Here is a 22,959-nt window from a genome sequence, read left to right on the forward strand (position 1 = left end):
GCATTGGCTATGACGCGATCACAAATTTATACTTGGTGCTTCTTTAGTTATAAAAACACAAACTTTCTGAAATCCTGTTATTTCTTTAATGGACTTGTCCCTTAGAACAGTATCCGTATCGTAGAATCCACCTGCAAAATATCCTTCTGTTTTTGTTGAAAGAAAACAAGTGTTTCCTCTCAGACTGCAGACCCAAGTGTAGCAGAGCAGTGCTGGGAGGGATATGAATACAGTAATGTTCTGATGACATGCTTGGTAAAAAAAAAGATCACTGTGTGTGGGAATGACCTTTTGTGGTGACCTGTAATCATGGAAGCTTTCAGTTCCTCCCTCCTGTGGGTTTAGAGGCACTTTGTTCTGCAATTTTAGTAAATGGAGGTGGAAGTCGTTCAATAGCTATTACGAGATGCACAGCATTTTTAACAGGAATGAGCATCCAGGAGTCGTGAGACAGCTGTCAGAAGGCAGCTGCTTCTGTCTGCTTGGTGAAGACTCTGCTGGTTATAATGTCAATGACCATAAAAGATACAGCTGAGAAGAGAGTCAGATTTGCTTTAGGCAAGCCTCAGTTTGTTAAGGTGAAGTGACGCTGCTACATAGTCCTGTGCCTCTTCAATTCTGAAGCAATTGCAGAGCTTTCTCAACTTTTTAGAGCTGAGAGTTTTATTTCCTGTTAAAAATAAGAACTGTAGAAGACCAGCTATTTTGTAGTTGTTTTGTTTTCTCGGTGAAACTACTCACCCTCTGTGAAGAGCCCTTATTTAGCTTGTTTTCTTCCTTGCAGTTAAAAGCATATGTAGTTTCTCTCCTGCTTTTCTTCCAGCAGTTTTTGAACCTGTTATTGAAACTGGATAGAAGGTAGAGTTCTCAAAGATACCATGTTGTGGAAATAGACAGCTAGATTGAGGATGAGATCCAAATGAGTATTCCTCCTGAGGGAATTACCACTGACGGGGGAATTCAGGACCACAGGGTCACAGGAAACCGGACCTCCTAAGTTGTTTTTCTGTGTCTGCAACTTTAAACAGGTCTTTTGTTTATTATGGTTTTGGTTTTGTTTTGGTTTTATTTTAAATGCATACTATCTGATCATTAATGAGAATTATCTGTCTGCATTTCAGCCTCTCGTTTCCTAATCCAAAAGCCATCTCTAGTGATCCTCCCTTGTTTTGGTTTTAGATAATTTCAGGTCAGTTCCTTTCTGATAAAAAAGTTGGTACCTATGTAGAAGTCGACATGTTTGGCCTGCCTGTGGATACACGAAGAAAAGCTTTGAAGACCAAGACCTCTCAAGGCAATGCAGTTAATCCTGTCTGGGAAGAGGAAACCATAGTGTTTAAGAAGGTCAGTGTAACACTTGCTTCCCAAATGTGCATTGTTCTTGTTTTATCACTGTTCACTAGGGTAATTCTGTGGTTTACTGAAACTTGCATTTGTTAGAAAGAAGAAAAAGAGATTCTGAACACTTATTTCTTGAACTGTTTATTATTAACCACTTTTGGTTTAATTTTGCTACTCTAGCCATGCCAGGTCCTATTAAAATAAATGAGTTTAAAGTCACCTTGATTGTTTCACTGACACAACTGGAAGCAGCAGACATGTCGATAAACTCATCTGCATGGCACTGCGCCGTGCCATGCTATGAACGAGCGAGCGCAGATCCCAGCAGCAGTTCAGCTGAATTGCCATGGTGTTTTGCTTCGGCTGAACAGCCTTCTGTTGACCTGCGAGCAAGACGATGTGAATACAGCTATAACAATCTGGCTGTCCAAGCTAGCACATATAAAGCAATCTGTTCTCTCTGCTCAGCACTAGATTGCACTACGTAAATACAGCGTAGGTGATGAAATCACATAAATCCCATCCACTTGAAATGAGACGTAGGCTCCTGAGTTGCTCATGCAATTTGAACAGTATTACTCAGACTCAAGTCTCTAAACTTTGAGGAAGCAGAAAATACTGGACATGTTTTAGGATTGTGCAACATGAACGTCTTGCTGTGCTTCGCAATATACTTGCAGCCAGTTTTTAAACAGAATCTCTGGCTTTTGCTTATAAGGCACTGTGGTTAAATGGATCCTGAGTCCAGGTGTTTGTAAAACAATTTCTTTCATATTTCTCTAAGCAAATGTAGTTCACAGAGCTGTTGGTACAATTGGTACTTGCAGCCCTGCTTTCTAGGGAGTACAGCCCTTTTCCCTTAATATTTGGCCTTCTGAATGACTTTCTTTTGGCAGTCTGCCAGAGTTTAAGTTTGGAAACATCACTAGCATTTTTCTTCTGTAATGAACTTCTAATTAGTGTACTTCATTTCTTTATTTAGTTAACGATCTTGCCTGACTGCCTCTGTGTTCAGACAAGCATCGATTACTATTTTTAGTAATGCTGAAAATAAATTAGAGAAGCTTTTAGTTTTTAATTGTTGCTTTTTTTTTTTCCTTTCGTTGTCTAGATAAATTTTAGTGTATGTTCTCAAAAAATGCGTATCTGTGCCCAGGTTAAAAATATGTGTATTTGCTTGCGTATTTGCATTAAGTAAGAAAATGAGATGAATTACGATACACGTTTTTTTAAAGTAATATTAAAGATTCATATCTTAGTAGGGTAGTTTAGTAACCTTTTCTGATTTCTTGTTTTCTTTTTTCACTGTTTGGCCTTCTTTCTTATGTAGTGCCAAGAAAGCATCTGAGGCTAGTAAACATCCTGTCTGATTAAACCTCTTTAGCCCAGCCAGAGAATATGCTGCAGCACTGGAAAGTTCTGCTGGGGTTGACATGGTTCATGTAATTCATACATTTGCACTCCGTAAAACAGTTTGAGTTGCTTGTTGAGTTTTCAACACTAATATGCCTATCAGTGACTTTTCTTAGAAGCAAGTAATCCCGTTGGCACAAACACAAAGGAAAAAAAACTGTAGGGCTGTGGCTAACAGGCAGAAAACAGAGCGGCACTCAAGTGTGATAGGAGTTGAGCTGCTGTAGTCCCTTGTATCATATTGAAAATATAAGGTGAAATTGCTCGGTTCAACATACTATACACACATCCCACCTCAAGTTTCTTGATTGAAAAATGTTTCTGTGAGAGTTATTTTAACACACAGGTGCACACACCCTGACCTCTTGTATGGTAAGACCTTCCTGTGGATGTGTAGATGTTACTGTCTGCTAGACTGAACTTTCTGTCTGCTGTATAGCCTATGTCTGGAACGAGATGTTTCATTCAGAGCAGAAGGTTAATAATGCAACAATTATTGCCTTCTAGGTCGTTTTACCTTCCCTGGCATGTTTGAGGCTAGCGGTGTATGAAGAAGGAGGGAAATTTATTGGTCATCGGATATTACCAGTCTCAGCAATTCGACCAGGTAAACTTCCTTCTCCATTGAGACGGACATTGTATAGTGAAAAGAAGTAGCAAACCAGAATCCCATTGCTGTAAATCAGCAGCCACTCTGCAGATTTATAGCAACTACGGATTTGAATAATTATCTCAACTTTGAAAAGGAAAATACCATATTTCACCAGAAATCTAAATGTGTAGTGATCCAGGAAAACCAATAGAATTAAGCGTTAGAGGCATGGTTGGCACTTGCTCAACTCCAGCAGTAGATCAACTGCATGTTCACAGTTCTCTGCTAAAAAGTGCAATTGTACACTTTTAAGAGGAAAGAGGGCAGCAACAGCCAATTTTGATGTCATCTTTCTGAGAATGGAAGATTGCTGGGAATGAAAACAAAATACACTAACGTAATTTTTGCATGCATGCAAGGACTGACCTATATGCAAACTGTTGTATCTCTGCAAAACCTTTTACATCAACCCAAAATGACTTTGATCTTTACTGCTGAAAATGTAAAAAAAAAAAAAAAAAAGAGGAAAATTACTGATCTCTTCCAAATCACATAGTTATTTCTATTACAGTTAGTGGCCACTTAACTGAAACTCGTCTATGTGACAACTTAGCACTAATTTTCCAGGCCAGAGACTTGTTAGAGATCATGTTTCAGAAAGATGCGGTAACATTGGCATTTTGAGCAAGAGAAGTGTCTAACTTCAGCGCCAGGTTTGCCAGTGAGAGGAGGGGAGGAAGCTAAATTAGGGCAGGCATATAGGCCATGAACATGCTCCCAGCTTCACTCACAGTGGAAAAGGAGGAATATACATGCCTACCCTGTACCTAATCTAGCCAGTTCCAGCAGCAGCACAAAACTTACGTGTCCCTGTATTTAACAGTTGTTGTCCATATTATTCCTGGAGACCTGATCTCAGGTGAAATATAAATCTGTCCCTTCTCTTATGGCTGATGATGTCAGAGCTCTTCTAAGAAGAGCTCCAAGCAGTTTTGTCTTAGCTAGTGTCGATCTCATGGCTTCACTGCCAATGCAAACAGGCTGGCCATGGGAGGTGGCTGCTTCAGGATTTCCTCAGCAGTTGTCACTTCTCCTTCCCTTCTCTCTACCCTGCTCTTTGCAATGCATCCCTGGCCATTCTGTTGTGACAGCTCTGCCAAACTCCACATCTTTTTTTTGAGCCAGCTCAGCTTATCAATCCAGCAGAAAACTCTCCACTGTTTCCTACTGGTTTAATGGATATAATTGCCTCATGGAGGATCTGCCTAGCTCTGGAGGAAGATAGGTGGCTGGAGAGGAGAAAGGGGGAGGTGAATGATTTCCCTCTTCTGGTGGAAGTGAGCTTACCACAGCTGATTACCTTTCATGACACTCACCCTTCATGCAGCAGAGTCCATTCAGCAGAGCACTGAATCATGTACCTGCTTTTAAGCTTGTGCTTTTTAGAACAAAGGCCACTGTGTTCAATCATACAAGGACTTTCAAGAGCTTTTACCCGCAGGCCTATCTTCTGTGCTTTTGACTCCAGTAATCTTTAGTTTACAGCATGTGATGGAGAACAGCATGTTGACTTTAGTTTGTGTACATGCTGAAAATTTGCTGGAGGAGCTTGAGAGAACTGAGAAACCTTTGTAATATGTAATTTCTCCCTTTCTGAGACATTATTGAAAACTATACCATACTGTCACGCAAATCCACAGAATTACCATTATTCCCAAAGCAAGGATTTAACCATTACTTGGAGAGGAACTTGTTCACATCAGCCAAGTGAGGATCCCCCCCAATAAGTGACTTGTATCTTGAAACTACTCATATGAGCAGCTCCATAATCATGCCTTAGAAGAACAACTTCAGTCGTGCTACGAGAGGCACCAATTTGTGAGGCAGAGGATGCAGCTTTGCAGTGCTGTAAGAGTTTGTTGGATCTGGAAGTCCTTTTCTCCCGTTCCTATGTGTGCACTTCCATCACTGTCTTTAAACTGGCATTAATACTTCTGACCTTATGGTGAGGCGTTTTGGGGAACTGAATTGATGGAAGACTCTTCTGAAGAGTCTGCAGTTTCTGAAGGTTGCTTTTTACAGAGTTTAGCTTGCTGAGCTGCCTATCTACAAGGTCAGAAAAGTGTCAGTGAACAAGAGAAAGAGCAGGAGATGGTGGTAGGTGGCTGGGAGAAAGGGTTTGGGGCTGCCCCATCTGTAACGCCTCGCCATTAACTTGGTAAGCCACGCTGTAATGCATACCCTCACTCCTACATGACAGACAGCTTTCAAAACAGTCTGAAAGTACTCTTTTTTCCAGATATATTTCTATGATCGGTCACATGATAGGTTTCATAAACACACACACTTTGTAGATAACAGTGCCACATTGTGTATTTTTAAATTAAATAGTGTCTTGTGGGTGGACTATTACATCTCAGTTCTACTTGGCTATTCAGATTCTTGAGTACTACAAGGATCACTTTTGAAAATTAAATAAGAGCTATGAAACTAAAAAAGAAAATCCAGCCAGAGGTAATAAAAAAGAATGAATCAAAAATTGTATAAATGACTGCTTTTAGCATTATTCACAGATGTAAATGCAGTGTCATGTGCCTGTCTAATATTCCGTTGTCTATATACTTCTCTCTGAAACTCTTCAGGTAAATCTTTCCCTATCAGAAGTCCCTGGGGTTGCTTGCTCAGTTGGAGCCACACTATAAATAACAAATGATAGCAACATTACATTGGAAGTGCCTGTGGAAGAGTTTATGCTCTGAACTGATTGTTTCTTATTTTGTAGGCTATCACTACATCTGTTTGAGGAATGAGAGGAACCAACCTTTGACACTGCCAGCTCTCTTTGTGTACATAGAAGTCAAAGACTATGTACCTGATACTTACGCAGGTAATTCAGTCACATTTTCCTACTGGGGAATATAAAGGTTAATTGAAATGCAAATTGAATGCATATAAGTGTAGATGACTTGCCATATTAGTATAACATTTCTGTGAACAAACCTCTGCATCTGATGGATCATTATATCTCGTCACTCATACAAGATGGCCTGATTTACGGCAGCCTGCCTGAGGTTTAGGTTTAGGACCAGCTCTTTTATTTTCAGCAGTCCTTGTGTAACTCTGAAGGAGGAAATACCCCAGGTATTTGCCATTGAAACACAAATGAAACTTTGCTTATATGACACAGTAGTATGTAGCTGTTTCCTAAGCGAAGTGCCATGCTTAATGAAGAGCATTGTATTTTGGAATCAGTTCTAAACAAGGATAGGTTTAAAGACCATACTGTGCATCTTCATGGAGAAAGAGTATTCTGTATAGCTGTTTTTTAAAAAAGCAAGATTTTTTGCTAATGCTCCTCTGTGCCTCATGTGAAGCAGGATCCTAATTGGCTGATGCTGCAAGCTTTGAAATTCCCTCATAAAACACTGTGCAGAAAATGCCCATCCACGAGACCCAAGCACAAACTCAAAGAAGGTTTGTGCTAGAGTATTTGTGTGTGATGGTGTACTCCCCTCCACTGTTGTTTCCAGGACCTAGCAGTACCTATCAGCAGCAGCTCTGTACAAAAAATACTGTCTCTTTCTTAAAACCTGAGGAGCACTGCAACCATAACATAAGAGGTTTGAAACTGAAGGATATGCGTTATTTCTAGATGTGATCGAGGCCTTATCCAATCCAATCAGATACGTAAACTTGATGGAGCAGAGAGCTAAACAACTGGCCGCACTGACTTTGGAGGATGAAGAAGAGGTAAAGAAAGAGGTAAGGGAGGTTTCAGAGTCTCTGCAAATTATGTTACAGTATTTAAAAGCACCTACTTTGCTTAGAAAGACAAATATTGAAAGTCCCTGGGAATTGTATGTGTTGATTACTTGGACACCTGTAAGCGTATCGCCTAGAATGAAACTAGGGTACATTACAGCCGAGAAGGTTTGCACTGTGTGTGTGGTTTCACTGACAGCAGCATGTTGTGCGTGGAACAAGTTGCTGTTCAGAGGTAGAGAGACACTGACAGCTGAATGAAAAACTATGTTATGTATATGCTGATTTGCAGCTTTGTTATGCAGTAAATTAAATGTTCCTAAGTTGTTGCCGATTGTTTTCCAGTGTGATGCTGAAGTTCCGCTTACAAAAAAGATGACTCTGTGTCAGTGGCTTTTCCTGAAAATATTACAAATTTTCCAAAATTTTAGGCTCTGTTTCCGGAGAGGTTGTTCTGTTCAGAAACATTCATGTATCTCAGATTATGATGTCTCTATACATCCTCCATGAGCAAATGTGCCCTAAAGAGACCCAGTATAATCATACAATAATTTAGATGGGAAGGGGCCTCTGGAGGTCAGCTGATCCAGCCCTTCATAGATCTTAGAGAGATGAAGAGGAAGGAGACCATAGAGTAAATAAATGTTCAGGCCTATTCTAGTTTAGCTGAATGCTATGGGAGCCACATTTTCATCTGTTAGGTATCTGTGTATATGTGGTTACCTACGGACTAACTTATAAACCTGATTATTCTCTCTAGTTATAGGTGTTGTGCATACAAATGCATAGACGTTATTTTGAGCGTAACTGAGAGTACTGGCGGTTCAGCTTTGGTTTCTGATAAACTCAATGCACGTTCAAACATTCAGTCTCTGTGTTCCAGACATTGTCATTGGGACATCTTCGAGCAGTGTTTGGAAATATCAAACTTGTCTTGTAAAGATTGCTTGTGTCAGATGTTGGGCATATCATGTGAATCAAAAGGCACTCGGTACAGGTCTCTAACGAAGATAAAGAAACGCTTTATAATCCTAAACTGCCCTCGGCTCTGGTGCCTGTCTTCTTCAATTCTCAGATGTGCAAAGCCTCATTGAACTAGATTTTGTAACCAAGAATACATTCCCAAAGCAGACCAGATGACTGAAAGTCATTACGATTCAGTGGCCAACAATTTACTCTTTGTGCAGTGTCACAAGTTCGGCTGAATGAGGACACTCTGAAATGCTCAATAGTATCTTAGACATTTATCTAGGACGCTCTACACATGAGATTCTATTTTAATAGCAAAGTCTTTTTTTAACATACTCCTTTAAATACCTTAGAGGTCATTTTTACTTTTGAAAAAAGTACAGATTTTCCTGGTCTGTACAGGCTTATTTGTTAGTTAGAAAAATTCTGTCACAGAGTTATCTTCTGAAGCAAATGGAAGAAGGAAAGATGAATTGTAGTGCTCAGGTAGTGCTACCATATGTCAAAGAGCTTGAAAGCTCATAGGATAAAGGAGCTTGTTTTGGAGTAGCAGAGAAGTATTTTTTAAAAGAAAACTGAAATGACCGTAGTGGTGCATTTGCTAAAAATGTGTAACCATTTGGTCAGATACAGTAGCAAGGGACAGGTATGAAATTGCCACTTTAAGTGGCAATCTAAATACACCATTGTTACCTTCTATTTATAAACACCCATTCTGGGTAAGATACTTGGCAGCTGGTCTGTGCTTGGAAATCTTTATTTGCATGATCATGTTATGTGATGATCACATGTTCTTCATCAGTCAGCCGGCCTGACTGTTTTGTTCACTTACATTGGCTCACAAGAATCACATCAGTTAATAATTGCAAGTACACTCAGTGGCAGCATAGCTAAATGCAAGTGCATTTGCCAGAAATTTACTCAGAAGTGCACCTGGCTTCAATTTTCGCGTGTACAATTTCAAATTTACACACTCAAAATATTTGTGTGCAAAGCTGTGCTGACTCCTAGCCGAGATTCTACCTACCCACACCTCTTTTCCTCCCCTCACACACCTTTATTTATCTGAGCTGTGTTGTTGCAGCTGTCACAGAAAAAATGAGAGTATTTTTCTTTGCTACCTAGAAGTTTAATCTGGATCTGTGTAAGAAATTCCCCAGGCTTTTTGCAAAGCAGAAGTCAAAAAAACCTACCTAATAGTGAATTGTTTTGGACAAATAAATTAGCCTTTCTTTAGGCTTCAAATTGCACTGTCTGTTAATGAGCGCACAGGTAGCAAAGGGTGCCTTCTCTTCACCTGCCTGGTGTCCTTTACAGACAGGAGGAATAAACCATAGAAATTTGAAGAGAGTTCCTTGGAGTCAGTTAATTCCAGCCTAAAGCAGATTGGTGTAGCTACGTCCCCACAGTCACAGGAGCAGAAATGTGTAGGGGTCTAAGAAAAGCTAGTCAGACTAAAATGCATTTTGGCTGCGCCTGCTGGTGTACTGTCCCTGGGGTTGCATGTGAATTTCCACTGCAGTCAGGGAGCTGGGAGGCCTTGCTGGCTCATTGATGTGTCGGACGTGGAAGCAGCAGAGCCTCTGACCTGTTGTTTCTACCCATAAAACAGTGTTGAAATGAAAACTATGCCTGGATATAAATCAAATGAAGGCATTTGGCTTCTTAAATAAATTATTTTGATAGGGAAAGCAAACAAAAACACCTCTAGGAGAGCAGCTGCACTTAGCGCATCTGATACCACTACTTAAAATGGAAAATACAGGCATAATTTTGCAAGTCATAAATACCACACCAAGTTACAGTAACGGAAATTAAGTTGATCTGGCACTTCTTATAGGGAGACCAAGCTTACACTTGCTTATACTTTGCCAAGGTGGATAGAGGCAAACTGACTTAAGAACTGCCCGACTAGTCTAACAGTGCAGCACAGAGGCAATCTTCCAACTCCAGTACATTGCGGCTCCTTTTCTCTGTAGAACTAAAAATAGATCATGTAGATATGTACCTGTATGGGTATGTGTCTTTCTACTTAATAAATATACTGTCTTGCAAAACATATGGCAACATGGGGAATATAAAGCATTTTCTGTGAATATTAAAACTATAAATTACAAGGCTGGATTACATCGTGTTTTAAAAAGAGCATAAAATATTCTCCACTAAGGAAAAATCATGTTTACTTTAGCATTCTGTGTGATGAATTATGAGAAGAGAAAGTGCTTTTTAATGAGATTAGATTGCTTGATGTAGTAAAAATTACTCTTTATTCACTTCCTGATCCTGTCTCACATTTCTGCTTTAGTTTCTGAAAACAGATGTTTTATGTCCAAAACTGACAGGCTACATTAATAGTTTCTCAACAAGCTGTGATGCAGCATTTCACACCACATACAAACCTAGTCCCAAACAAAGAAGGTAATACCCACTTGGCCATGCAGTGACTTGGGGCACAAACTTGCCAGAAGTTAGGAATTTCACCTTTATTGGTATTTAATGTTGATGATCTGTATAGCAAACACAGTTCTTATTAATGAAATGCATCCTGTGAGGAGTATATTTTAAGGAGAATTGAGGGGATAACCTTGTCTCTGTGTTTCTCACAGCTACAGCTTTTGCCCGTCAACATTGTTCTACTGTCATAAATGTTGGCTAGATCATGTTTTTCCTTATTTTATTGCAGTCATTCCTGCTTGATACGAATGAATGTGATGGCATTCGTTTTCAATTGCATCATGTTTCTGACTATAGTGTCTCTCTCCTATAATTTTGGTGGAAATAGGCTGTTGAGATAGAAATCCTTTTGCAATATACAGTGTGTTGTCAGGGCTGAGATGAAGGAAATCAGCAGCAGGAGCAGAACAAAACAGTTAGATCAAAATCTATTTTGCTTGTGTTGATGCAGTGCAGACTGATATTTAACAAGTGTGGAGTAATCGAGGGGAAAAAAACAACAACTGTGGTATCCTGCCTCTGCATGTAATGTGATTACTATCAGAGTGAAATGGAAGCAGCTGAAGGAACAAATCCAAAACTACCCTGAGACACCATGGCAACTGGCCCCTCTCAGGGACAGCAGGAAGCAGGGCTTGGCCATCTCAAAATAAAAATTGCTTTGAATGACCTTCTGTCTGCTGAGTGCTGGGTGCTTGCTTAAAACTGATGGTCACAAGGAAAAATGTAAGGTGTTCAGTGCATAGTACAACATGTGTTGTAAGCCTGAGCCTTTAGGAAACTGGAAAGAAGGAAAAATTGTGGAAAATGCTTAAATATTTGGATACCACAGATGTATTTATGCAGGAGGATGGAGGTGCTGTTTACATATTATCCTTGGAGTGTAATTACAAGAATGTAAGATCTTGGGAATCAGAAGTATGTCTCTGTTCTGTAAGAACAGTGAATAATAGTAGTGCTGTGTGTGTGAAATTTAAGAGTAATTTTGTGTACACATTTTGTTCGCAGCAGGGATTTGAGTAGCATTTTTACACTAGCTTCTATATTATTTCTAGAAAGGTTTTATGACAGAGAACAATGGTTTTCAATAGAACACAGATTTCCTATCTGGTGCAGCTAATATATACCGTACTAAAAAAAAACATCCCTGATGAGTTATAGCCACATAAAATAAAAATACTTTTTAAGAATAATACATGTTCTATTTCTTCTTGAAATTTACCCTGCAAAAATGAACCACCAGGATTACCATGGCTCTTAAGGGTATGTTTTGTTTTCTTTTCTTTTAGAATAATGTATATACAACATTACAGAATTTTACATTTTAAAAAAGAGACTAAACTAGACCTTCAAATAAATAATTTTAAGTCTGTTAGCTGGAAAGAGTCATGTAGATCATTATGTATTTTCAGATTGACCACGGAGATGCACCATCTGAGGCTAACAATGAACCTAGGCCCACACCAGCAGAAAATGGAGTAAATTACACTGCTTCTCTTACACCGAAACCGGCAACTCAAGTTGTGCATAGCCAACCAGCACCAGGTAAAAAAAAGGAAAACAAAAAAAGTCTCATCTTTTCAAATTAAATCTGGATAATATTTTTTCATGTACTTTTGGTTTAAAGAAGAAGTAGGGCCTGTGTTTGGTTGGTTTGTTTTTATAAAATGTGCAGAATTTTTCCAGCTACTTTTGTATGCTGTTAGGGCCAGTCTTCTTCAAATATACAAATATCTTCTATTTAAGAGTTGCTTTTGTGGTGGAACTGAAGTTCATTACAAGCAGGAAGATTTGCTGGGGGTTTTGTTATTGTTGCAAGTGCAGGAATCATTGTTTTTACAAACATGCCTAATTCGTGCATGTAGTCACCTCTTATTCCACACAGAAAATGCAGCCTTAGATACTTAGTGTTTTATATTCACATATCTCCTATAACAAATGCTTGTTAAACCACGGTGTTTGTAATTTTATGACTGCAGTTTTCATAGGCTTGAGCTAACTGACTTCCAAGGAGCTGGATTCATCTTGTATATAGAAATTTTGTACTACATCATAATATAGGGAAGATGTACTATCAGCATAATACCACTTAAATGACTGACATGATTGGTATCATTGAGTTCAATAACATCCTCCTCATAAGTAAAACAACAAAGCTCAGGTGGGTTTTCAGAAGGTTACCTTTTCATGTTGGTTCACAGGATTGGTTGTTTTCCATGTTGCTGCTCTTCTGCTCAAGAGGTGTGTTTTCTCAAATGATTAATAAATGTTCATGTCGGTGTATGTCCTGTGTCGCCTGTCACATTTTAATATGCAATCAAGCAGCACAAAAATGGCTGCTGTTTTAAAAGAATTAGAATTAGTTATCTCTTTTAACTCTAGGTTCGGTGAAAGCACCTGCAAAGACAGAAGATCTTATTCAGAGTGTCCTCACAGGTAATGAATATACAGTTTACACTGCATTAATGATACACATTTTGTCAAGAGAAACATTTTTTTTTATGAAATAGGCCATCCAGCTTAGACATTTCTTTGAGTGATTAGGACTGCAGTAACTCATAGAAAATGTGCATACTGTTTTTTCTTCCTCAGCTTTGAATTCATTAAATGTTTGAGCTCATTTTATGTGATCGGTATCGGGTGCTAACAGGGAATTTTTAAAAAATATCCCATTGTTGTAGTTTCACAAGCACAACGTTACCATATAATGCAGACAAAAGACGGGCATCGTTATGAGAACAGAAGGTGAATTTGCCCTGAATATTGTGAATAGTGAAACCGTTTTATCTTCATTAGCCTTGCAGGATTTCCATCACTCCTACAAAACCGAAATTACCATTACATTAAGCAAACTGGCCTGTCAGTTAGACAGTGCTCTGCTGTTCAATTGGGAGTCATGTCCTCCAGCTTGGAGTTAGTTTAGATTGCAAATCTCATAACTCAGTTTATTTTGTCGTCATTCTCCTACATTAGAACCCATTCCGTGTCCAAATCTTGAGTAGGCCTGCATTTAGAAAACAGATAAGACACAAGAAATTCTGCATATGGATAGCCTCTTACTCAGTGTCCCTCCTGTGAAGTAGAAGGAGGCTGGACTAGATTGTGGGAGTACCTGCTGGCCTCATACAATCAGTCTGTTGTCTGGGAAAGGGTCTTCAGTCTGGCTTTTCCAGAGCTGTGACCCCAAATCATGCAAGTCATTATTTCCCTCCAGCTCTTCTTCTCCCTTCCCTTCTCCCTTCCCTTCTCCCTTCCCTTCTCCCTTCCCTTCTCCCTTCCCTTCTCCCTTCCCTTCTCCCTTCCCTTCTCCCTTCCCTTCTCCCTTCCCTTCTCCCTTCCCTTCTCCCTTCCCTTCTCCCTTCCCTTCTCCCTTCCCTTCTCCCTTCCCTTCTCCCTTCCCTTCTCCCTTCCCTTCTCCCTTCCCTTCTCCCTTCCCTTCTCCCTTCCCTTCTCCCTTCCCTTCTCCCTTCCCTTCTCCCTTCCCTTCTCCCTTCCCTTCTCCCTTCCCTTCTTTGGGGTAGGCTCGTGCAGGTCAGGCTAGTGGACACTGAGCTCAAGCTGTGACTGAGTTGACAGAGCAGGACATCATTCATAGCTGCTGTTGGAGTGACAGCACTGAGTCACAGTTCTCAGCATTTAGCTACCGATCCTTTGCTGAACTGGCAACCAGATGGCCATGGCTCCTTTGATTCAGGGTCTCCATCAAGAGAGAAGTGATGTCTCTCCCAAGATGCTGTGATGGTACTGGGACAGATGCCTCCAGCCAGTGCCCAGGTCAAGGCAGGAGAGCAGGCAGCTTAAGTACTGTTTATGAAGGAGGTTTAGGCATCAGCATGTTATGTAGCCCATCCAGAGAGAAGGGAGACTTGAAATGTTGGAACATTGCGTACAAAAAAGATCTGTGGTCGTATCTAAGTAAGATCATGTTTTTATACGTTGGGCTGATGGGAATCTTTTGCATCTGAAAGGGGCTGAGGAAAGAAAGTATGTGTTTCTTCATTTTGCTACACATCTTGGTGTTCTAAATTTTTATCTCACTTCTAATTCTTACATCAATTACATTTGCCACAGTATTTTCAATCTGGTTAGCTTATTTCCAGATAAGTCTACTCAGTTTAAGCTATTACATTTCACTTGCCTGCAGTAAATAAGCATACTTTGTTTCATTCCTGCTAATGGCAATTCCTGGGTTCTCTGATGGAAATTGTACGTTATTAGAAAATTGAAGTGGCTTTTGTTATTATCATTGTAGAAGTGGAAGCACAGACTATTGAGGAGCTAAAACAACAAAAGTCTTTTGTTAAGCTTCAAAAGAAGCACTACAAGGAAATGAAGGACCTTGTAAAGAGGCACCACAAGAAAACCACTGACCTCATCAAAGAGCACACTGCAAAGTATAATGAAATCCAAAATGACTACCTGCGACGAAGAGCAGTTTTAGAAAAAACAGCAAAAAGAGACAGTAAGAAAAGGTATGCTGAACCATAGCTTTCCTGTTCTTGGTGTTGGAGATCTTTACTCAGATCTTCTTTGTAGTAGACAATTGGTATGGAAGTGACATTAGAGCACAGAAAAAAAATCAAAAGCAGCAAAATTCCTAGGTAAAATGAAGTCATGGCCTTTCGTATGGACATGCAGCTTCTCTGCTAGAAGCCAGATAAGTTGCCCACCATGTTATACCCCTTTCTCTGTAAACGAGGGCATGCAGTATTTATCTTGGGACTTTCCCTAGAGCACTGGTATGAGTAGGTGACTCAGCTGTACTGGCAACAGCACCCATTGGTTAGATAGTGAGCTTAGTCGCAAGCTGTCCCTACATACTGGGACAGTTCAGGAACCAGACTGCAGCATGAAAGAACTCAAACCTATCTGGATAAAGTGGTTTACTTTCCTACTCAGGTTAACTGCAGCATGTTTTATCAGAGCACTCCATCTTCTCCCATGCTGCCCTCCTTTAGGAGAAGGAATATCACTCCCATGGAAATTTCTGCCCCACGCTTAATAATATAACATTATAATATAACTCCTTTTTCAAGGAAGAAGTTTTTGCAGCCAGCACACATGGTTGTCCTGCCCATATTAGCAGTTGGTTTACTCTGGGCCACCACAGTGTGCTGTCTGGTGGTGGAAGAGACCCAAGTGTCAAAAAAGGAACAAAATTTAGTCCTCCTTTATGCTATGTATGGGTGAAATGGATATTCTGAATTTAGGGTTGAAGAGCATAGTTTCTAAGTTAGAGCCCTGGAAAAAACTTACGCTAGAGTAGAAGGCATCAGATAGATATAGTCAGGTGAAAGAAACACCTGCCAGTTATTAACATCTGACTACAGTTTAAATTATGATTGATCCAGACCACTTGGGGATCTCTTACTGGTTGCTTGGCTTTGCCTCTTCGTGCACACCCCTTCTGTGCTGTGTCTCTTTCTAAGTCTTGCATTGCCCTATCTCTTTGTGTGTGCTGATATTTCTATATTATTTGTTTAGGTAATAATGAAAAAGGAGGGTTGTATGTATCATTATCAGTTTGAAATGCAAGACTGTTATGACTTATCAATCTTTCCACAATTATTGTCTTGTTCATATGGTAAGGCGCACTGTATGTTAATAAAGATCAATTCTTAGCTCCTAGCAAAACCTATACACACATAGGTACAATCAGTGTCTGATACTGTTGCAATTGAATTTTTATTTCTCCCATTAGTGCAGCATCCTCATTTTAACATAATTTATTTTTTTAAGTGATTAGATAAGCACAAAAGTCCTTTAAGTTTCACATAAAATTCATATAGCTGCAGTCCTTAAATATAAACATATTGAATGAACATTAAAAAAGTTACTTGATACTTTTTGATAGGAGACCATCAGAGAAAAAAAGCTATAAGCATGCTCTGACTGCCAGCCTTGTTGACAGTACCTCTAAATATGAGTGACTGGGATTCAGGCCATAACTTGTTCCTAGGAAGGAGCTTATTCATTTATGCTTGCACGATGACAGAATGTCATTGGGATTAATAAGATCTTAACACTCATAATATATCTATGTTCAGCTGGCCTTAACAGTTTTCAGGCTTCTGGGCTCTACACTTGAGTTTAACAAACTCACTTAATGACTGGTTGTCAGCTACAGACACAGTGATATTTTATTCACTGTATTTTCCGTCATCAGTGTGCATGACAAATAGTGGCAGACAAAACAACGTCATGTTTCGTTCTTTTCTCCAGCATATTCTATTCAAATTTAAGCAGAAAATAAAACTGTATAAATAAAATTACTTATTTATCTTTGAGTAAAAAGGATTTTGGTTTTTTATTTTGTTATGATCTGACCGTAAATAATGCATTATATCAAGCAAAAAAACCCTGCAGTCTATTACATGGAGCTGTCACAGTGATTTCAGAGATGTGAGGTTTTATGTGCAGATACAGAGAAATCTGAAGGTTAAAAAATCTGAGGTTGAATTTTAAAAAGGCAGGAATATATTTTTCAGGATTTTCAAACTAGCGAGTACATGTAATCTCAAGTAGCAGACTTCTAATAGGATACTGCATCCCAAGGAAAAAGGTGATTTTTATCATTTTAAATTATTACTGAAGCTACTTGCCTGTCACTGCAAGGTATAAATCACTACTACATCAGGAGTCTCTGTATCAGCCTACCATAAAAATGTGTTGTCTCTGGGCAGAAGCAATCCATGTTTCATGGCCGTGTCTAAAATTGGGCCAAGACTGAATAAAAGCATTTTGGCTTCAAAGGAAGGTTGCAGTTTATACACATGCACGAGTGTTTTGCTGGTGGCATTCTGAAGTTTCTTTAATGATTATGTCTCTGAAAAGATAGTCTTAGTGTTTTAGCCAGTGTTTAGAAATAGGCCTTATTTCTTTTTCCCCAAAATACCCGAGAAATGTCAGCTTTAAAATGTATAGTGTAATGGTATAGTATGCTCACTTTACTGTTCATTAATGCTGTCTTCTGACTCCATATTTAAAGTATCCTCACCTATCACACTGACACCACTTAACCTCTTAGCAGAATATTGAAATACAACAAAAATATAAGAAATAAAAAGAAGCTACCTTGTGATTTGTATCCTCAGACCGATGAAAGCGACTTCACATTATTTCGGTTGAAGTAACTCTAATGACAGCAGCTGCAAGCTTGAACCTGTGAGAGAGAGGCAGCCAGTGTAGCAAGTTCTCTGCATTGTAATCTCTGCAAATTTCTGACTAGCAGACTCATTTTTCTCACAGTGTCAGCCCTCTCTGTTCAAGGTTTTGCTGTTTTGTCCATCTCATGCGTTGCTCTGAGGTTTCCCAGGCAACTGATTTAACACCCAGGTACAGCAGCAGAGCAGGGACACGGCATAATCTTTTTTTTTTTTTTTTTTTAATATATTTTCTTGGGTTTAGTTTAGTGCTGACCTGAGAGTAATACTGCTTTTGCTCCTTATTTTTCCCTTTAATGGTTTAGTGTCATCATGTCTCCTTTCACAATTACATCTATCCTTCCTTCTGTCTTAAGAAAGAAAGAAAAAACAACCACACCAGACTGTTCCTTAGTGTTGCTTTTTAGCTTCCTCAGTTTATTTTTCCTTTGCTGGGATGTGCTGCCTTTCTGAGTTTACTCCCCAGAGGGGTGTTAACTTTCCTCCTAAAGTCAGCAGTCCATAGAGCACTTTTCTCTGTGTGTGCTATGCATGCCATTTCCTGAAGGGGGAAGAAAATACCAAATAAAGGGATGTTCCTACCATTTGAAGCATTTTATAAATGCGGCTGTACAGTTATGCTCTTAAATTTATTGCTAAGTGTGTGCAAGGATGATTCTGTTTTCAAAATACTTAGCATTCACCATTTCTGTTGAGAACTGTGCAGCTTTGAAGTTCAAGTTACATGTCTGGAAGTGGATAAACAAGTTCTAGGGGCATCTGTTTATGGGAAATCTTGGCAGTTGCATTTACAGCTCGTTTATACTAAGTCTGGTTCACACCACCATGATGGGTTAGTAAAATGAGATTTAATTTTATTTAATAAACTAATGACACTTTTTTTTTTTCCTAAAAGATTAAAATATTGGACTTACTAGAGCTAAAATTGTCTTTTGGCCTTAGATGTGGTGCTGAGAAAGTTCTTAATGGGCTAACCAGCTGCCTTAAAAACAAGGTTAAATATGCGGCAGAGTCTACATGCCTAGTGACTTAGACCTTGTGTGTGTGTCTTTGCAGATCTGAAGCAGGCAGCCCAGACCACAGTTCAACTATTGAACAGGAATTAGCTGCACTCGACTCTGAAATGACCCAGAAGCTGGTCGAGCTGAAGGAGAAGCAACAGCAGCAGCTGCTAAATCTCCGACAGGAGCAGTATTACAGTGAAAAGTACCAGAAACGAGAGCACATTAAGCTGGTACGTTTGTTATGTTGTCTGCTTTTCTTTAGCAATCTCAGGGTGAGTAATGAAAGCAGCATGACATTATAATGAAGTGGGGCTTCCTCTTATTTGGAGTCCATTTCAAAGCTTGATTTCCCTGTGATCTGCTGCAACTTCAAGGGTTTGTTGTGTCACTTTGTCACTAAAACTCCTAACAACTTGGAAAGCTTTGGATGGAAGGCAGAAAGGCAACAGGACTATTGCTTCTGCTAATGCAGAGTCCTTACCTCTCGTTTACGTAACTCTCAGTTTACTGCAGCTTTTGGATGATGTTCCCGTTTTGTTCTGCCACTTTTTTAAACGTACAGCACTGAAGGAGGCAGGGTTAGCTGAAAAATAAATTGAAACACCATGAAAATAAATTAAAATAGATTCAAACATTCTACAAGGCACAGAGTTGTGCCAAACAGTGTTCCTGTTGCAGATGAATGCTTTAAGGGGGTGCAGGACATAGTCTGTATATCACAAAGAAATATTTTGTGTCTGTCAGTCCAAGCCAGCTTGTGTTTTTACAGCTGGAGTTTGGCTGACAACTACAGCAGGATCGTAGGCCCTCTGAGTGGAAAGAGAGGAGCTTGGGCAGATGGCAGCTGATGCTGATGGATATTCTCAGGCAGAAAATAACATTTTTAAAGGGTGTTGTGGGAGTGCAAACTGTTTCTCAACTCCAGACAATCTTCTCTCACGATTTTTTTGTTATATGATGTTTTGCCTCATTACTGTTGGATGATTTGTCTACTCTGCCCTACCATCCAAAAAAGAGCAGGTCAGAGGAGTGATATGTGTGGGTATCACTCAGCAAGGCCTTTTCATGAATTCATTCTCATGGATAATAGCATGGAGCTGTGGTTCCCAAGTGGTGCCCTGTTTATCACCAGTTGTATGTGAATCACAGCTACTCCAGTTGTGGGTGCGTGGGCACGGTTACCTGTCCCACAGGGAGAGAGTCCACATTCAAGTAACAGTTGTTGCCTGCATCGCAGAGATTGTAATTTTTATAAAAAGGAACCATTTTAGACCTACATAGTCAGGCTTATATTGTAAGCTAACGCCTTTCTTATTTCAAAATGGGAAATTGCATTTCTCAAAGCAAAGTTGTATTTTCAGCATTGTCCAGTTAGGCAGTGTCACGATAAATTATTTTTTTAGCATAGAACCTTCAGACAGTTTTCCCTCTGAGGTGCACAGAAGTTAATATTCCAATTAAAATCTGCCTTGCATCAGAGAAATTCTCTGATGTCTTTCTTTTAGAGGAGACCTATTTGTCAATATCTTTCTTTTTTATCTAAGGAATGAAAAGCTGGATCAGGCTAGCTAGGCATTATTATTAGACATTCACTAGTTCATCATGCTGAGAGGATTCTTTTACAGAATCAGGCTTAAACTAAAGGGGGTGATCAAACCAAATTGTTCCCATTTCCCACTTTAATTCAGCATTCATTGAACTTGCACACAAGCCTTGTCCACATGTCATCTCCAGTCAACATCACCAACACAAGCATGCTTTTTTCAGCAGTTTCAGCATGAATGAGATTGGACCCAATGCTGCACAGCAGATTTCAAACCAACGAGTCGGATTTTTTGAATCCGTGATTCTGCAATCAAAATGTAGGCTGTGCTAATCTATGCTTAGCTTTCTCAGCTATCATGCTTGAATTTTCAGTATCCACCTGACCACCCTGAAATACAAGCTGTTCCATGCTCAATGCAAGTGGAATGCTTTCAGCACTCACAGAAAACCTTGAATATTCAGCAACACAGGAATTCAGCTTGTAATTTATATTGCATAAATTCACTTTGTGACCATTATTAATTATCATAGGCAAAGGTAAAATCTGCAAAATGTATTTTGGTTTTACGTTTAAAATTCTGAAACTAGATCACCTTGATGTACAAAGAAGTAGTAGTTTCTGTGTAAGCTGGACATACACAAGTCTGGCTGAACTCTGCAAGTTAAAAGTTAATTTACACTGATAAGAATGTTTGCTGGCTTTTGATCATTGGTAATTAATCAGGGAATGGTGTAACACTTTCATGTCTGCTACATACTTTTGAGGAAACTTAGATGCATGCATGATGTTTAGCTGAAAATACATATTTTTGTTTCTTGGGATTTTTTTTTTTAGCTTATTCAGAAGTTGACAGATGTAGCAGAGGAGTGTCAGAACAGCCAGCTAAAGAAACTGAAAGAAACATGTGAAAAGTAAGGTGCTATTCCCCTTATAATTGATTACTACTCCGTGTGGTTTTTGTTTAGAGACATTTTGAACTTGCCTTTATTTTTTATGCTTTAGAGAAAAGAAAGAATTGAAGAAAAAAATGGACAAGAAGAGGCAGGAGAAGATCACAGAAGCAAAGTCCAAGGATAAAAATCAAATGGAAGAGTAAGTATATTCCTACATCCATATACTTACATGTTAGGAAGAAGCAAGATTTTTCACATCAAAAGATGGAAAATCAAAGAAAGGTCTCAACCCTAAATACAAGACAGCCTTTAGTCAGACCCACCAGAGCAGTGGAGTCCTTCTTACTTCTGCTGATACTAATTTAATTTCTGGGACTAAACTAATGTCCTGTTCCGTGAGCATTGAGAGTCTGGGTCAGCTGCAAAGGTGCTGATGCGTGGTACAGGGACATGCTACTGAGTGGCATGATGGAGTGATTTGCCAAGATGCTGTTAATCCAGACACCATTGCTCTGAGTATAAATAGACCTATGGCTTCAGTTCCTGAAGGGTTTGATTTCACCTCAACTTAGGGGTTTTTTTGTGAGTTATCTTTTCTTCTTAACTCTGTTAAAGCTGCTCTCCAGAAGAAACAGCAGCAACAGACTGGAAGGTTTGCTCTACTTGTATGATAAATTCCTCTCAGGTGCTGTGCTACAGATTCTCCCGCAGTGACAGTGTACAATCACTTCGGGTGGAAGAGAGAGAGGAGAGCTGAGCTCTGAGGGTGCAGTTTCTGTGAACAGGGACAGGAATATTAATTTCATTTATGCACCACCAGACAATACAAACTGTAGTTGTGCGAGTTGATTATATTCTTCCCAAGGGCACAGTATCTAGGTTTGTTTGTCCTCCTTCATTTGTTTTGGCAAGCAGCTCAAAAAGAAAATGGAGCATTTTAATCTTGCACAGTTTGCTGGGATGTTCTTGTTAACAGTCTTTACTTTGGTAACATTTAAGGACAGTTAAAAATGCAGGAGGAACAAAAAAAGAGCAAAATCTAGGATGTCTGAATTTTACCAAGTAACAAAGACACAACTATGTTTGATTTTCTACAAGTAAAAAGGTTTATACAGGTGTAAGAGCCTCTCAAAATAGAATCTGTGTATTTGGTAACACTAAAAGGTCATACACACCCAATGAACTGCACTGGATAATTTAAGAATCAATATAGAATTTTAATAAACATCATAGAAAAAAGATAACAAAATGAGAGTGATTATGAAAAAATGGGAGAAATAATATGGTTAGAGCTGATCAGAGGGCATGGAAGTCATATTAGAAAAAAGTGGTTACTTATGAAAATGTTTTAGCAGTAAAAATCAATTGCAATAGGAAATGATTTGCTGAGAGGTTGATGAGACACTAGTGAGAAAGGCTCAGAAACAGACAAGTAGAAATTCTTTTTTGTTTTCCTTTTATTTTTTTCTCATTTTTCCCAAGGGCATTCCTTTGCCAGGCTTTTCAAAGAGCGCTTGGGAAAGGTGAGATGGGAACTACGTGGGTAACTGAGTTTTCCTCTGTCAAGTGAAACAGTTTGTCCTCAGTCTTGCAGTAGGACAGAGAGTAGCAAGACCTTCTAGTGAATCCTGTTTGAGTCATTCAGGCTAGGCTGTTGTTTATTCAAAGCTTTTACGCAAATTTGGGAAAGAATATTACATAGAAATAATACATTGTATTCATTGTTCTTACTTAATTTTTCTAACTCCTACATGCACCCAGGGATTGTGTAACTACCTAAAACCATAAGATTTTAGTGCCATCTGAAGAGCAATTCACTGTT

The 22,959-nt window shown here is 39.2% G+C and overlaps 1 protein-coding gene across 1 annotated transcript in view; it reads left to right on the forward strand.

Moving 5' to 3' along the window:
- PLCB1 (phospholipase C beta 1) overlaps window positions 1–22,959 on the forward strand; it is a 399,681-nt gene that overhangs the window by 317,047 nt on the left and 59,675 nt on the right. The window contains exons 20-29 of the mRNA XM_086460815.1: window positions 1,180–1,344; window positions 3,262–3,361; window positions 6,129–6,233; window positions 6,999–7,108; window positions 11,944–12,076; window positions 12,914–12,967; window positions 14,784–15,003; window positions 18,751–18,928; window positions 21,079–21,155; window positions 21,247–21,336. Coding sequence (XP_086316941.1) covers window positions 1,180–1,344; window positions 3,262–3,361; window positions 6,129–6,233; window positions 6,999–7,108; window positions 11,944–12,076; window positions 12,914–12,967; window positions 14,784–15,003; window positions 18,751–18,928; window positions 21,079–21,155; window positions 21,247–21,336 — 1,232 coding nt within the window. The remainder of the gene's footprint in view (window positions 1–1,179; window positions 1,345–3,261; window positions 3,362–6,128; window positions 6,234–6,998; window positions 7,109–11,943; window positions 12,077–12,913; window positions 12,968–14,783; window positions 15,004–18,750; window positions 18,929–21,078; window positions 21,156–21,246; window positions 21,337–22,959) is intronic.

This window comes from Leptosomus discolor, chromosome 2 (assembly GCF_034619465.1).
Source record: "Leptosomus discolor isolate bLepDis1 chromosome 2, bLepDis1.hap2, whole genome shotgun sequence".
Lineage (NCBI taxonomy): Eukaryota > Metazoa > Chordata > Aves > Leptosomiformes > Leptosomidae > Leptosomus > Leptosomus discolor.